The sequence below is a fragment of the Protomyctophum bolini genome, assembly GCF_963924005.1.
Source record: "Protomyctophum bolini genome assembly, chromosome: 19".
Lineage (NCBI taxonomy): Eukaryota > Metazoa > Chordata > Actinopteri > Myctophiformes > Myctophidae > Protomyctophum > Protomyctophum bolini.
In genome coordinates this window covers 15,814,719-15,831,137 of record NC_137880.1, presented here as the reverse complement: position 1 = coordinate 15,831,137, position 16,419 = coordinate 15,814,719, and the positions used below count along the sequence as shown (strand labels likewise).

General features: G+C 42.0%; 4 protein-coding genes across 7 annotated transcripts in view; all 4 read left to right on the top strand.

The window, feature by feature from the left end:
- The first annotated feature begins 213 nt into the window (after positions 1–213).
- LOC308334251 (tripartite motif-containing protein 16-like) lies at positions 214–2,238 on the top strand. Its single transcript, XM_080790891.1, has one exon. The coding sequence runs from the start codon at positions 223–225 to the stop codon at positions 1,981–1,983; it is 1,761 nt and encodes a 586-aa protein (XP_080647017.1). The 5' UTR covers positions 214–222; the 3' UTR covers positions 1,984–2,238.
- Positions 2,239–3,698: 1,460 nt separating this feature from the next.
- LOC308334573 (small ribosomal subunit protein uS11m-like) lies at positions 3,699–4,172 on the top strand (the record flags this gene model as incomplete). Its single annotated transcript, XM_080791373.1, has 1 exon — positions 3,699–4,172. The coding sequence occupies one exon, from the start codon at positions 3,699–3,701 to the stop codon at positions 4,170–4,172; it is 474 nt and encodes a 157-aa protein (XP_080647499.1).
- An 835-nt stretch (positions 4,173–5,007) lies between these two features.
- The window catches only part of LOC308334810 (E3 ubiquitin/ISG15 ligase TRIM25-like), a 38,514-nt gene continuing 27,102 nt past the window's right edge, over positions 5,008–16,419 (top strand). Inside the window, exon 1 of the mRNA XM_080791660.1 lies at positions 5,008–7,323. Within this exon, the coding sequence (XP_080647786.1) occupies positions 5,020–6,426 (1,407 nt within the window). The 5' untranslated portion in view covers positions 5,008–5,019 and the 3' untranslated portion in view covers positions 6,427–7,323. The remainder of the gene's footprint in view (positions 7,324–16,419) is intronic.
- Positions 13,183–16,419, top strand: part of ankrd6b (ankyrin repeat domain 6b) — a 54,616-nt gene continuing 51,379 nt past the window's right edge. For all 4 annotated transcript variants that reach the window (XM_080791658.1, XM_080791659.1, XM_080791657.1 and 1 more), the window contains exon 1: positions 13,183–13,434. The gene's annotated coding sequence lies outside the window, so the exon portion shown is untranslated. The remainder of the gene's footprint in view (positions 13,435–16,419) is intronic.

Below are 16,419 nucleotides of genomic sequence, written 5' to 3'. Positions count from 1 at the left end.
TACCCAAGTTTGGTACATTCTTTAATCAGATTGATACAGCTTTTGCCCGGTACATATTGAATCAGTGAACTGCACTTTTCAGTGCACTACCTCTTTAAACTCACTGCCTTTGACACGCTCACAACCAGGAATAGCCTAACCTCCCCTTGTTATGTGATCTCTGAAGATATAAATATGAACTTAGCTCAGTTCTGTTATGTTTGTCAAACAGTCTGCAGTAAAATGGCGCAGCAAGGAGTTCAACATGTGATTTCTAAAGAAATGAAACTGTACTTTGCTCAGTTAGTCTCATACTCTGCACTCTGCAGTAAAGAAATGGCGCAGCAATTGGACCAGGAACAGTTCTGCTGTTCTATCTGTCTGGATCAGCTGAAGGATCCAGTGACTGTTCCCTGTGGGCACAACTATTGCACAGGCTGTATTAAAGGCTGCTGGGATAAGGAGGATCTGAAGGGCGTCTACAGCTGTCCACTGTGCAGAGAGACGTTTAGCCCAAGGCCTGTTCTGAAGAAAAACAACATGCTGGTTGAACTAATGGAGAGACTGACGAAGACAGGACTACAAGCTGTTCCTCCTGATCACTGCCATGCTGGACCTACAGATGTGGTCTGTGATGTTTGCACTGGGAGAAAACTGAAAGCTGTTAAGACTTGTCTTCAGTGTCTGGCCTCCTACTGCGACACTCACCTCCAGCCTCACTATCAGTCTCCTGCCTTTAACAAACATAAACTGGTCAAAGCCTCCAGCAAGCTTCAGGATATCATCTGCTCTCGTCACGGCGAGGTGAGGAACATTTTCTGTTGTACTGATCAGCAGTGTATCTGTTATCTGTGTTCCATGGAAGAACACAAAGGTCACGATATGATCTCAGCTGCAGCAGAACGTACTGAGAGACAGAAGGAGCTCAGTGCAAGTCAGCAGAACATCCAGCACAGAATCCCAGAGGGATTGAAAGACGTGAAGGTGCTTTACCAGGAGGTGGAGTCTATCAATCACTCTGCTGATAGAGCAGTGCAGAACAGTGACACCATCTTTACTGAGCTCATCACTTCCATTGAGAGAAAACGATCTGAGGTGAGGGAGCAGATCAGAGACCAGCAGAAATGTGAAGTGACTAAGGCTGAAGGACTGAGGAAGCATGTGGAGCAGGAGATTACTGAATTGAGGAGGAGACATGCTGAGCTGGAGCAGCTCTCTCACACAGAAGATGACGTCCATTTTCTACACAGTTACATCTCCCTGCCAAGGATCGGTGAATCAACACACTCAGTCAGGAGCAATGTGCGTCCTCTGCATTACATTGAAGATGTGACTGTGGCTGTGTCAAAGGTGAAAGGTACACTAGAACACATTCTTAAAGAAGAAGAGACAATCATCTCAAAGACACTGAACAGAGTAGATGTTTTACTTTCAACACTAACAGAGCCAAAGACCAGAGCTGAGTTCTTACAATATTCATGTCCAATCACTCTAGATCCAAACACAGTAGAAAAACACCTGTCTCTGTCTAAAGGGAACCGAAAAGTAACATTAATGAACAGACTGCTATCATACCCTTGTCACCCAGAGAGATTCATTGAATGGCTTCAGGTTATGAGTAGAGATGGTCTGACTGAACGCCGTTACTGGGAGGTAAAGTGGAGTGGACACTGTGTTAATATAGCTGTCTCATATAAAGATATCAGCCGAACAGGAACCCAGAATGAATGTGGTTTTGGATTAAATGACAAATCTTGGTCTTTCGAGTGTACCAAAGGAGGTTGTGTTTTCAGACACAGAGGCATTGAAACTCATTTCTCAGGTCCTGTGTCATCCAGAGTAGGAGTGTATTTGGATCACAGTGCAGGCACTCTGTCCTTCTACAGCATCTCTGACACCATGACTCTCCTCCACAAAGTTCAGACCACATTCAACCAGCCCCTCTATCCTGGAATTTGGCTACGATCACTTGCTGAAGGTTCTGCTGAGTTGTGTGATCTGTAATAGGATAAATCCCTGAATTACTTACACATGATCACAGGGGTTATGTGACATTGGCTAAGAAATTGTGGGAGGGGGAGGGGCCTATATTAGTGATTGCAGCAACCACAAAATATATATTATTAGTTTTGAAAATGTTCCTAGTATACTAGAGCTCAATGATTAAAACATTACTGAATAGTGTTTTCATTCTGTTTTGTTGATGGAGAATATGTGTTTTTCTTTTTTTTTGTCACATTAAATAAAGCATAAAATTGTCATTTTGATTCATTATGTTGTGGAAGAATATAACGTCCACTTAAGTGTTTTTAATCAACAAGAGTCTACCATGATGTTTTGTTCTATGAACAAGCTGCTTCATAAGAACAAAATGTTAGTGTATTTCATACTGTGTCTGTATATTATTCAATAATCTCACCACACTATGGCACTCTGAATTCTATATATTATAATATAATATATAATTCTTGTATAAAAACTTATGTGAAATCTTTCACAGACTTTCCTACTAGCCTGAGGAGTATATCCCAACCTTTTAACATTGGCCTGTTATAGCGCCACCAACAGGTGAATTTTTGCAATACACATTTTTGGAACAAAATGCCTCAAATCATCCAATTGCCATCCAAGGCGTAAGAAGAAATGGCACCCTTTTCACATTGGCCTATTATAGCGGGCGGCACCAGGAGGCCACAACCTGACCTGCCCTGGTGGAGACCTGTGCCCCGAGGGGCACTTTATCTAGTTCAATTTATTTTCTCCCTCAATGGCCACTACAGGGCTCCATACCCTATACCCATCACATCTTGTTACAGCCCGTCACTGACGGAATGTAAACTATATTACTTATACTAAAGGTCCGTTGGTCCTCACATCTAGAGTTTTCACCTACGTTGCACCGCAGATCTGACCAATATGCCCATACATGGAGAGCATTATCAATGTACTGTATCTGTCAGTCCATGTCCCTTTTATGCCCATATGGAGATCCCTGATTTAATCAGTTTATATGCCCATATATGGGCAATGGGCATGCCCCCTATGGAGCCGACTGATTTGTTTGTGCCTGATGCCATGATGACACACATTGAGGTTAGACAACACAATCCATATTTGGCCATATCTGCATTGGGAACTCCTTAAATGGTTATGGCTAGTCATGAGCATGATGTTGTGGTCCGCAGGGCTGATCCCTTAAGCCAATATAATTGAATGAGGTTACAATGGTCATTTAGCAAATATCCTTTTGGTGTGTTCACACCAAAAAGACGCAACGACGCAAAGACACGTTGTGAGTTGAGCTACATGCATCATTGCGTCTTTGCAAAGTAATGTCGCTGGCTTCCATTGACAATGAATGGTAGACTGCATCTTTTACTTATTTGCCCATGTGAACCTGCAAGCCAAATAATGTCATGATGACATCACATTATGATACGTCATGACATAATTTGGCGTGCTGGGGCTTGTAGCCTGTATACATCAGTGCAAATTAGTCTATGGGGCAAATAATCCTACTTTGAAAAAGAACATACTGACAGGATAGAAATGATTTGCGCACAATGTCACACATTTTGTATAGCTTAAAATAGGTACTGTACAGAATATCCATGTATAAATTAAAATGTATATTAATTAGTTCGATCAGAAACGTATGCCGACATGAAGACATTACTGGAGGTTCTGTCCTGCAGAGAGCCCTATGTTTCAGTCCAGTCATGTTCCAGGAGGAGACAGCCCCAGCTGCCCCGTCCATCACAGATTCTGGACAATCATCCAAAGAGTTCAGTCACTACCCGCCGATGCCTGGTGAGGTCAGCCCTCTGAGGTGGTCAGGGCAGAAGTTTGAGGAGCTGCCGATTGTTCACATTAAAGCAACATACAACAATACACACATCCAGGTCACAGACAGTGCAGGTGTGTCAATGGTGAGGACGTCGTGTGGGACAGAGGGCTTCAAGAACGTTAAGAAGTCCACCCCCATCGCTGCTCAGACTGCTGGCATATCTGCTGCCTCAAAAGCCACAGGGAAGGGAATTGCCTATGTCCGTGTGGTGGTGAAAGGCCTTGGACCTGGACGGTTGGCTGCCATCAAAGGTTTGACCATGGGAGGTCTGGAGGTGGTGTCCATCACAGACGACACCCCAGTACCCCACAACGGATGTCGCCCACGGAAAGCCAGAAGGATTTGACCAGTCACATACCATCTCAGACCAAACCATGGAAGAAAATCAGACCGGTCTTAACTGAGTGAGGCTGTACTGTACTCATGCTGTAGTACTACAAGCCCCCCTCCCTGGCCTGTGTGTGTGTGCGCATGCGCGTGCGTGCGTGCGTGCGTGCGTGCGTGTGTGTGTGTGTGTGTGTGTGTGTGTGTGACGCTGTGCAACAGTGCCATCCGCACTGCCATTCCGAGGCACTGCCATTCGCCCAATACTAACCCTGTCTCTAACCCTAAACTAACCTTAACCGCACGCTGTAGCCACGTAGTCGAAATAGCAGTGTGTCAGAATGCCACTCTGTTCCCCAGCTGTCCCTGCTCGGACACACATAGGGACGGACACACAAAGCTACGCAATGGAGTGGCTGCACTATACTCAAAAGCAAATATATACACCATATATAAACCATACATTCAGTGCCTTCAGCGCCAACATACTTCTTCTCTAGAACTTATGTTAGTTGAAATAAGGGGATATTCTGGGCCAGATCTAACTAGTTATGATTTTAGTGTAGTGTAGTGTAGTGTAGTGTAGTGTAGTGTAGTTTAGTTTAGTTTAATCAAAAATGCAAATTGTCTTGTTAACTATGCACAATACAAAAATATACCACCCAAGTTTGGTACATTCTTTAATCAGATTGATACAGCTTTTGCCCGGTACATATTGAATCAGTGAACTGCACTATCTCTTTAAACACACTGCCTTTGACACGCTCACAACCAGGAATAGCCTAACCTCCCCTTGTTATGTGATCTCTGAAGATATAAATATGAACTTAGCTCAGTTCTGTTATGTTTGTCAGACAGTCTGCAGTAAAATGGCACAGCAAGGAGTTCAACTGGACCAGGAACAGTTCTGCTGTTCTATCTGTCTGGATCAGCTGAAGGATCCAGTAACTGTTCCCTGTGGACACAACTACTGTATGGGTTGTCTTAAAGGCTGCTGGGATCAGGATGATTTGAAGGGAGTGTACAGCTGTCCACAGTGCAGAGCGACATTTAACCCAAGGCCTGTTCTGAAGAAAAACATCATGTTGGCTGAAGTGATGGAGACGCTGAAGAAGACAGGACAACAAAATGTTCCTCGGGTTCACTGCTATGTTGGACCTGGAGATGTGGTCTGTGATGTCTGCACTGGGAGAAAACTGAAAGCTGTTAAGACTTGTTTTCAGTGTCTGGCCTCTTACTGTGACACTCACCTCCAGCCTCACTATCGGTCTCCTGCCTTTAAGAAACATAAACTGGTCAAAGCCTCCAGCAAGCTTCAGGATATCATCTGCTCTCGTCACGATGAGGTGAGGAAGATTTTCTGTCGTACTGATCAGCAGTGTATCTGTTATCTGTGTTCCATGGAAGAACACAAAGGTCACGATATAATCTCAGCTGTAGCAGAACGGACCGTGAGACAGAAGGAGCTCAGTAAAAGACAGCAGAACATCCAGCTGAGAATCCAAGACAGAGAGAAAGACGTGAAGGTGCTTTATCAGGAGGTGGAATATATCAATCACTCTGCCAATAAAGCAGTAGAGAACAGTGACACCATCTTTACTGAGCTCATCACTTCCATTGAGGCAAGACGTTCTGAGGTGAGGGAGCTGATCAGGGGCCAGCAGAAACGTGCAGTGCGTCGAGCTGAAGAGCAAAGGAAGTGTGTGGAGCAAGATATTACTGAACTGAGGAGGAGACATGTTGACCTGGAGCAGCTCGCGCACACAGAGGATCACATCCATTTTCTACACTGTTACACCTCCCTGCCAAGGATCAGTGAATCTGCAGTGCCAGTCAGAAGAATTGTCCATCCTATGAGCTACATTGTACATGTGACTGTGGCTGTGTCAAAGTTGAGAAATAAACTAGAGGACATACTTAAAGAGGAAGGGCCAAAGGTCTCAAAGACATGTCAGACATTCCCAGAGCCCAGAGATGACTTCTTTCAAAATTCACTTCCATTCACACTGGATCCAAACACAGGCACAGCACATCAACGCTTGTCTCTGCTAGAGGGTTATGAAGATGTTGTTTTTCATGATGATGATGATGATGGTGATGATGATGATGGTGATGGTGGTGATGATGATAATAATGCTGCTGCTGCTGCTGCTGCTGCTGCTGCTGCTGCTGCTGATGGGGATGGTGATGGTGGTGATGGTAATGATGATGGTCGTGGTGATTATGGTGATTATTATGATTATGATTATTATGATGATGACGACAATGATGATTAATCCCCTGTCCCCACTTCCCACTAGTTCTTGAAACTGATATACACGTAAGATCTGGTGACGCGAGGTTAAAAGGGAACAGACAAGTAACACTAATGAACAGACAGCAATCATACCCTCATCACCCAGAGAGATTCATCTCTACTCAGGTTCTGATGGTCTGACTGGACGCTGTTACTGGGAAGTAATATAATGTGGAGTGGAGACTACCGGTATGTTAATATAGCAGTCTCAAATAAAGAGCCGAACAGGAGCCTGTGATTAATGTGGATTTGGATTCAATGTAATTTCTTGATTTTTGAGTGTTTTAAAGAAGAAGGTTGTGTTTTCAGACACAGAGGCATTGGCCCTCAAATCTACTGTACTGATTGTACTGTCATCTAGAGTAGGAGTGTACCTGGATCACGTTGCAGATACTCTGGCCTTCTATAGTATCTCTGACAGACTGACTGTAGTAGGCCTACCCTACCCTACCTATACTGTACCAATATTTTAATGTTTTACAAATGTTAACTCTATAAGTTGTTCATGATTATCGTAAATATATACATGTTCAAATTAATTGAATAGTTAATAGAAATACAAGGTAATGCAGAAGGATATTATAATGCTCAACATATTTGTATTTCTTTGTTTGTTGTTGGTGCTGCTATATAATTGTAGCCTACTTGTAGCCTTTTTCAAGCATCAATTTGTTAATAGGCGACTATTTGTTATACATAGGGGGGTTTTAAAAATGACGTGCCCCCTTTTGAAAAAAGTATGCCCCCCTGCTGATTTGTGCCTGGAGACGGCACTGAATACTATAACTGTAATACACGTTCTATAATCAAATCTGGCATTACGACGCCATCAAGGTCCGCCAAAATATAATATAAATATAAATAAACTGTAGATTTAGTCGACTAAAATCTCCTGATATTTAGTCGACAAAAACAGACTAAAACTAAATAGAATTTATTCAAAAGACTGACTAAAACTAAAATCTAAATTTAAAGAAGAGAAGTCCCATTGAGACAAGCTTGAAACAACATGCATTGAGTGGCATTGTATAATTTTAAAATTTAACGTAATAGCCATTATAAGCACAATGAAGGCTTTTTAAATGTATCCTTGCTCAGAGTATGTAAAGCACTTCTTTATAGAATTCAGTTCAGTCATTAGACAATTCTTGAATATTGTTCATTAATTTGAAATAATTGGGGTTTTGGGCTTTATGCCATGTTGTAAATGTCCTGATCTTTATGAATCATCATTTTGTCAAATTGAGTCATCATGATTGTCAAATAACATTCATTGAAGTTTGTATGAATCAAATGTTGGTTTAATACTGAAATAGTGTTATTCAGTCATGTCACCACACTGTGGCACTGTGGATCATCACCATCATCACCAGCTGATTATAGCAGGATTACCAGTTGATAGTTTGTAAATTATGCTCTTGACTCATATCTCTTGAATTGTGAATCAGTTAGCCTCTTATTTAATTATGCATATAAAAATCAAGTTATTGAACTTCATTTTAGAGGAAAAGCATACCAATTAATTATCATATAACAGTGGGCAACAAACCACATTATTATCTCAACATATCGCAAATAATTCATAAAGTTATGGAATTATCTTTTCTAATAAAGTTTAAAGAAAAAAATAACCATTATAATGCCTGTGACTCAAGGTTTGTTCAACAGCCTGATGGTCTAACACTATATATTCTCAACATATAACACATGTTATATTACAACATTAATTGTAATAATTGCTAATTAGACAATGTTAATGGAAGTATAGATATGGGGGCCTGAAGGGAGACAGTTGGTTCAGGCAGTGTCGATCGGTATACGTCTACAACGTCATGGGTTCAAATCCAAAGTTTGTTGTTTTTTGTGTTGCAATTCCCTCTCTTTCTCATTTCTCTGCACTGTACTATTTATAAAAATCTTTAATTTCAGCTTATAAAGAGCATGGCATTGGAAGCCCATTTGCACAGTTACCTCAGCTTTGCTTAGTGCTACTGTCTGTGACATCGACCCCTGGGTGTTGAATGGTGGTATGTGGCTTTTGGGGACCCGATCCTCAAGTTTCAATCTTTCTTGAAAGAATGTTGACCAACACTATTGATGCTTTTGTATCTATCACATGCCAGAAGGATGAGGTTATTTATACTCAATGGCAATTCTGAAAGACCGCAGTCCATAGTTCCTCTGGCAAGATTCAGGAGTTAAGCCAGAAGGTTATGCTGTAATGCAGAATCGGGTTTCTATCCTGGTACTTGAGACTAGACTAAAGCAAAGCTCTTCGGGCTTTGGATTCACCACTTTTGTTAAGGGAGCTTTCTTTCTTGAATATCAAAGGTCAGGACTGCAGAGATCGTCAGCCAAAGCTTGTTTAAACTCACTAAGGCTGCAATGACTTAACTACGACTATACTGAATTAAACCCAGTCATGATAAAGGTTTTTCAATGATATCTCAAAACTTAAAAAAGGAAGTCCTTGGTTTATGTAGGCATATGAGATATTGAATGGTGAACATCAATGATAATAAATTAACATTTGAGATCATCTGGAGGACTAACTCTGTCTGTTAAATATCAAAACATTGTAGTTTGACTTCCGGCGGCACACATGAAGATGTGGGATGATACATTTGTGGGGAGGAGAGAGATCAGGTTACAACTGAGTTTGCTCTTAATCTCCAAAGTCAAATCACAAAGAAGCTACAGTAGCTGCTCCTCTCAAGTTACACTTGAGGAGATGTGGGGTAAAAGTGAACTAAACCAGTGGTTCTCAAACTTTTTGATTTCAAGGACTTCACAGAGTTACAGACCTGTAATTTAAGGGTCTATTTGGAACCTACTCAATTAACCCTGAGGGTCATTGGACCCCAATTTGAGAACCACTGAAGTAAACCAAATTGTGTTGTGTCTTCAGCCCTCCTATAATGTAGTGTGACACACACTTTTTGTTGTTGTCTTATCTCTTCTTCAGCCCTCCTATAATGTAGTGTGACACACACTTTTTGTTGTTGTCTTTGTATGTGTTCTGTTGCTATTGTCTTGCCAATCCCGATGACTCATTCATCAGGTTCCAGTAATATTCCAGTGTTTTTGCCCACCTGAGGTATACTGGGAAATTCAGGAATACAATTGCCATTATAAATGCCACACTTTATCACTCATTGACCAACTTGTGTCAATGATTTATCTTTAAAAATGCACAGTTCACATGCCTTCCTGTTTTCAGTGTTTACATGGCCAGTTTAGAGAGCCAAGGGGGGGCAGTGAAGTACAGGCTAATTAGTTTGTCAAAGGTTTTCAGTTTTGTATGACATATGGTTCAAGAAATGGTGAGCTTGTGGCGGGCGAGAGAGTTGATCCTTGGCCAGCTAAACTATATGTGGCAGATATCTTAACCACTTGAACCCTGTATATCCGGAGACACTAAGGGCTCCATTTTCGTCACCTCTAAACCCCTTATCCCTAAACTTCTTTGCCTATTTTTACTATATTGCAAAACATTTTTGAATAGTTAAAATGGTCAGTCTACAAGCTCACAACGTGTCAATGTAGATTGGCTTGTTGAACTATTCAAAAATGTTCTTCAAAATAGTAAAAAAAAAAAAAAAAAAGGCAAAGAAGTTTAGGGATAATAGGTTTAGCGGTGACGAAAATGGAGCCCTAAATATCTTATAGCTGAATACAGCCAAGAAGATTAACATGACACGACTGGGTCACATTAAAACGTTCACAAAGTTTATTACACATACAGAATCATATATAGCTCTGGATCCTGGTGTCCTAATGACGTGCCACTGAGACATAACAACAATCAGCTAGCAGCAAGTTGACCTTGCTCTATGAGCTGTCTCCAGTGGCTATCAAGACAGTCAGTCTATTACACTCCAGGCAGTACACAATACATATCAAGTACATTGCATATTCACGTACAAGTACCTTGTATGAGTACACAGCATGTTGTATACTACAACAGTAATAATAATCAAAATCTAAAAAGTAACTAAGTAACTAAAGTTTTCAAATAAATGTAGTGGAGTAAAAGTAAAAATGTTGACTCTGAGATGTAGTGGAGTGGAGTAGTAAAAATATTGGAAATTGGAAATACTCAAGTAAAGTACAAATAACTCAAAATTGTACTAGTAAAGTAATGTACTTAGTTACTTTACACCACTGCTTACGGGTTAGGTTATACATTCTCAGCTAGGGTGGTCTGTGCCCTGCCCTAGAACATACCAAACTGGGGGTCCTTGAAATTAAAAAGTTTGAGAAGTACAGCGATATGGTTCATGTGGTTAAGCACTCAACCATCGACAAGCACACAATTTGTTAGTGTCTCTTCCCTTCCCTGTTCTGAGCATGCCCAGTTCACCAGTAACAAGAGACATCCTGGGGCCTCACTCCATCACCCACCCGCCCCAGAAGGAATGCTGGGAGTGTGACGTAGGACGTCACTATAGTGTTGGGACACCTGAAAGATTTATCACTCTGATGGAGGCATTTCAATGAAGTCATACAGTATTTGGTTGACATGATGTATTATGCTTTAAATGAAAACAAACCCCAAAAACATCACAGGTTGTTCATTTTTAAAAAGCGCCGCTGTGTCAGAAACGTCTTTTCTTTTTCAAGTTATATAGGAGGGACCTGACAGGCCATAAACTTCACAGGCTGTAAATTAGACATAAATGGGAGAACACTGAATTTCAAGGCAGAAAAGAATGTGAGGAATTCAGTTGGTTGTCTTTTATACAGAAACTTGTACTTAGACCTATTTCTTGTATATGGAGGAGGACATATGTGTTGTGTTAGTTTCATAATCCCCTGCTTCCTGTCTTTTATATTAGTCCCCAAGCCCATGTCGAAGATAATTCTATTCCAAATATCAAAGCTCATGAATCTGAAACTATTCTGATTCCTTCATTTCTTTTTCATATATAGCGCATCCGTTTCGAAGCTACCAGTGACTTATCCTCTTTCGACATTCACCTAATATTGGTGCCTTATATGCGTGAGAGAGGTTTTGCTGTGACAGTTCTATTAAGTTTAGAGCTTTGTGCCAGGATCAGTATAGGCTACTCAAGCCTTTGGGTTAGACACCAATGCAATGTAATTGAGTCCCATAGCCTATCTCTGACTCATCGGATGGGACGATAACGTTTCCACACAGCTTAAGAGTTTGTAATGATATCTATATATTGGAATGTAGATTTACAATGGGCTCATTAATTGACATTCTCACGGTGTAGCTACTATATACTAATATTAAATTCCATTCTTCAGGAGGCCATTGTCTGGAAGTGACAGGCAGGTGAAGGAGAGCACAAAGAGAAGACGAATGAGACATCCAGGTTGTTTCAGAGACACACCCTCCTTCTACCCCACGACGGGGCCCCACTCTGGTCTGCATACCTGGAGGGCAGCAGGTAGATGCCGAAAAGAATTAGACAAAAAAGGCGACATGCTCAAATGTCACATCTAAGCACACTGTTTAACCACTTTCAACGGGCACCCCCACACGGTAACTCTGTCATTTCTCGACCGTTTCGGACGTGGGCGGCTCGCCAGAACCGGCCCGGCCCCCTGGCCGCGTTCCTGGGGGTCTGGGTGTTGCGGGGACCCCCCGGAAAACCCCACACGGTGACACGGTACAGTTGCACCGCTCACTTCACGCATGTGTGATTTTTTCAATTCATCCTTGAGTAGGCATATTGCCTATTATACGAGTCTATGTGTACACCCAAAAACAAAATTTGATCAGTGTAATGCATGGCTAACTTTCACCTTGGATCTCTCCCTCTCTCTCAAATTCAAATGAGCTTTATTGGCATGAGAAAACATACATTTACATTGCCAAAGCAACAGTGGAACAAAACAATCAAGATACAACAATGTATGTACAAATAAATATTGAATATAAATAGGAATAAAATAAAGGTGTAAACAGAGCTGTGTTAGTGTTACATTAAAACGTTGCTTGTGAAACTATAAAAAGCATTGTGCATTTTCTGTCAGAGATAGGCCTACATCCATAGGAGGGAGAGCTTATAAATATTGAAAGTCGACAACAGTAGGCTAGCTATTACAATGTTTTTGCATTCACTTATCATATAAACATTAATTTGCGACAAGTAGCAGCAATGTATTCAAATGTAATTGAATGAGAAAGTTAGTTTCTCTGTTTTACTGCATGTAATTTGCTCTCTCTCTCATGCGCGCGCGCGCGCACACACACACACACACACACACACACACACACACACACACACACACACACAGGAAATAGAGCTGTCCAGCCCCAGCGCGACTCTGCCTTCCTTTGACATTTCAAAAGACTACCATAAACTTTATAGTTTACAATCGATTCGACCAAACTGATGTGTATCGGCGATCGAGTGTCTTGTTTTCTATGATTCCAAGAGCGATCGGTTGCACTTGCACCATATGGTTGCACTCATTTTAAACAACTCTTCAGACTATTTCCGAGACAATGATGAACCATTTTCGTTGAGTGAATGGAAGAGGCGTTAGCAGACGCGAGGAGCAGCAGCCTGAGCCAAGCGACCTCCGCAGCAGCAGCAGCGAGGAATGGAACTCGTTTCATTTGGAGAAAGTCGGACTGTAATTCAGAATCTCATTTCACCTTATTGACAGGACCTGTCACTGGGACAGTGGGACTATTGAAATGCAAATGACCGCTCAGAGCAGCGGGGGGCGGGGGCGGTGGGTGCACTGACTGGTGCGGGTGACTAAAGGAAGCGGCTGCGCAGCTACTACAACGCAGAACGCGATTGTTTTCACTTTCTCCTCGTCTTCAACAGAAGCTTTCTTTGGGATTCGCCAGGTTTAAGTCTCTGCTCTCCGTGGTTCTGCTTTTCCTCTATCGCCGCACCCGCACGGCCCGCACCCGTCCGATATAAGCTCGGGAAACGTCCCAGGAAAAGGATTTAACACTAAACTTCACCACTACAGTAGTAGACTACCCAATGAGGCCGAGGTTTGTTGCTTTTTATTACACTGTTTTGTTGTTTTCCCTCTATAACGCATGTGGGGTAGGGTTAGGTATAGCCATAGGCATAGCATAGGCATGCTTGTTTGTGTGACTTGCTGCGTAGGACTGCATGTGTGGACTCATTATTACTCTGCGGTCAGATACGAGATAAGATCTGATGTTTCTTGAGTTGTAATGTAGTCGGTAGCCTATTTTAAGAGAACGAGACTGTCCTGGGAAAAAAAGGTGTGGAGTGTTCAGTGGCGTGCATTCAGTGCACATGCATATCTCTGAGTGAATATAGGTCAGTATACCGCACAGTTAAAATATTAAGAAATAAAGTCGATCTGAAGTGATAATCCTCCAACTCCTAGGCTTAAATTCCAAAGTCAATATGATTTTAACAACAAACACAGCACACAGGGAAGGCTATACGAATGTATCGCAAGCCATACTGCCATATGCTACCATAAAACATGTTTACAAATGAAATAACACTTTTATGTCTGTCAGACATATGTCTGTCAGAGTAGATAAGTCTACTACCCTATTTCTTTATCATTATGTAGGCCATGCATTATTAGGCAATAGGCATGATATAGGCCTACTCAATTACATTATTTATTGACTAGCCCGGCCACCTGTACAAATCCATGATTTGAGCATCCAAGGCCAAAGCTTAACAAAACTTTCATGACTGTTATAATTATATTATATGATTATGTTTCATGTAGTGCTGTGGTCGGCTGCGTATGTATGGTATGTATGGTATGTAATATGATATTTAGGCCTGTGGTGGTCCCTAATTGGCTGTTGATGGTGACTTAATTAAGATAGGCTATGTTTCAATGTTGGGTGGGTAAAAGGTACACGTATGTATGTGTGTTGTGGTGAAAATGGTGATGTAAGATACCATAGGTTTCAAGTTTGTAGAAGTCGGCAGTACTACAAGTAGGCCATTTATGGCGTGCATTTCTAGTTATTATTATATTTAGACCAACCATGTTCTACAGTCTATAGCGCTATATGGCTATGCCACAGTTTCTCAACGTTTGGTACAACCAGAGGTCCAAATGGACCCTTTTGGGTTGCTATAACGTCTCAAGAGACGGATCCAAATCCATTTGGTTCCATTACACTCTCATGGTTAAATGAGAGAGATAGCACATTGTATAAAATGTACGTGGCCTAATGCACAGGCTGTATAGCCTATCAGACTGTCTGCAGGCCCTTGACATTGAACAAGTTGAGAATCACTGCTCATATGCAGCAGTAGCCATGGTTCACATCATGTTTCAGGGCTAATGCAGCAGCATCCTAATCAACGCGTCCTCTCCTCACAGTCCAGATTGTGTATATGAACGCCCCTCTCTGCGCCTCGTCTATCCGTCTGTCGAGCCCCCCAGGGAGCTGATTAGGGGGCTTTTATTATGCTGGGGTCAGGGGGGCACCAGGTGTGTAATGGAAACATAATGGGCCTTAATGGCGTCCAGAGGAGCGTAACCCCCATGTGAAAGGCTCCAGAAATAATTGTATATGTGGAGAGAGTCGATGCAGAAAAATTGATAATTAGATTTGACTGTCAGATGGTGAGACAATGAATGCTACAGGCCACTGGTTCTCAAAGTGAGGTCCGGGGACCCACCAGGGGTCCTTGAGGGGGTTCGGGGGTTCTTAACTTCTTAACTTCTTAGAAAAATGAACGAACCATTCTTTAACACTTAAGACCTATTGTTAAGCTATTAAAAAATAGCTGATCTAAAAGGCTGTGTTCTCTTGTGGGGATCCCTGGCACAAAATCTTTTCAAATGGGGGTCCGCAGCTAAACACATCTTTTGGAGTCTGTGACATGAAAATGTTTGCGAGCGACTTGCTATTAGGCTGTGGGTGTTTGGAGAAACTGATGTCCAAATTTGAGGCTTTTCCATTATTTTATTCTTAAAATATCCGTTAATTTTGGAATAAGATTCACATTCACTCACAACATCATAAAACCTGCTTTAGCAGCAGATATAATTGGACAAACAAACCCATTAGAATAGTGGTCTATTTGTCATAGTATTACTGCCTGGTGTGGGCAATTCAAGAAAAAAACCTGTGCAAGTGAATAGCTTTGTGGCAGGCAGAGAAGGAGCTTTCCTTTTCACTATTTTGCCTTAAGAGGACTCTAGTCTAAAAACCCCATTATTGGTACCTTGAAACAATGAGCTCTTATTGTCGGTGTCCAAGACCCCCAGTAGGTCTTTCAGAAGGAGGCTGCATCTGCCATCATTATTATTATTTCTGTGCAAAGGATTTACGAAGGGGGGCTATGCTAGTGTTTAATCATTCTTTTCATGAGTAATGTGAAAAGAGACTGTGCAAACAAAGAAAGAGGGGATATGGTCTGTGCAGCGAGTGCATGTGTGTGTGTGTGTGTGTGTGTGTGTGTGTGTGTGTGTGCGAACGCGCGTGCGTGCATGCGTGTGTGTGTGTGTGTGTGTGTGTGTGTGCATGCGCACATGCGTGCGCGCACGTGCGTGTGTGTGTGAGAGACTGTCCCTCAGCTGACACACACTCACCAGCAGAGACTGTGGCAAGGCATGAACTCAACCATACGTCCCCCACCACCACTTGGATGTTTGGGGAAACTAATCATCTCCCGCTCAAACAAAAGGGAAAACCCCTTGGCCAGGGGAGATATTAGGAATATGAGCTTACACCCCGTGTTCAGGTATAGTCCAAGTTGGTTGACAAGAGGTATTGCCTGAAGCTCAAAGCATAATCTCTCCCCATGCCCAAACGGGCGTTCTGTCCTAAAGCAGTAGAGAAACATTTTTAAAATGTTTGAACATTTCGCCTATTATGACATGCCCAAAATAGGGATGGACGCCAGGTTCAAAGTGGTTCAATTAACAATGAGGATTTTACCAGTGCATCAGGCCACCATGATGGGTGTGTACTAGGCTGCACTCTCAAAAGGCTCTGTGCACGCTTGTGATTTAGTGAATG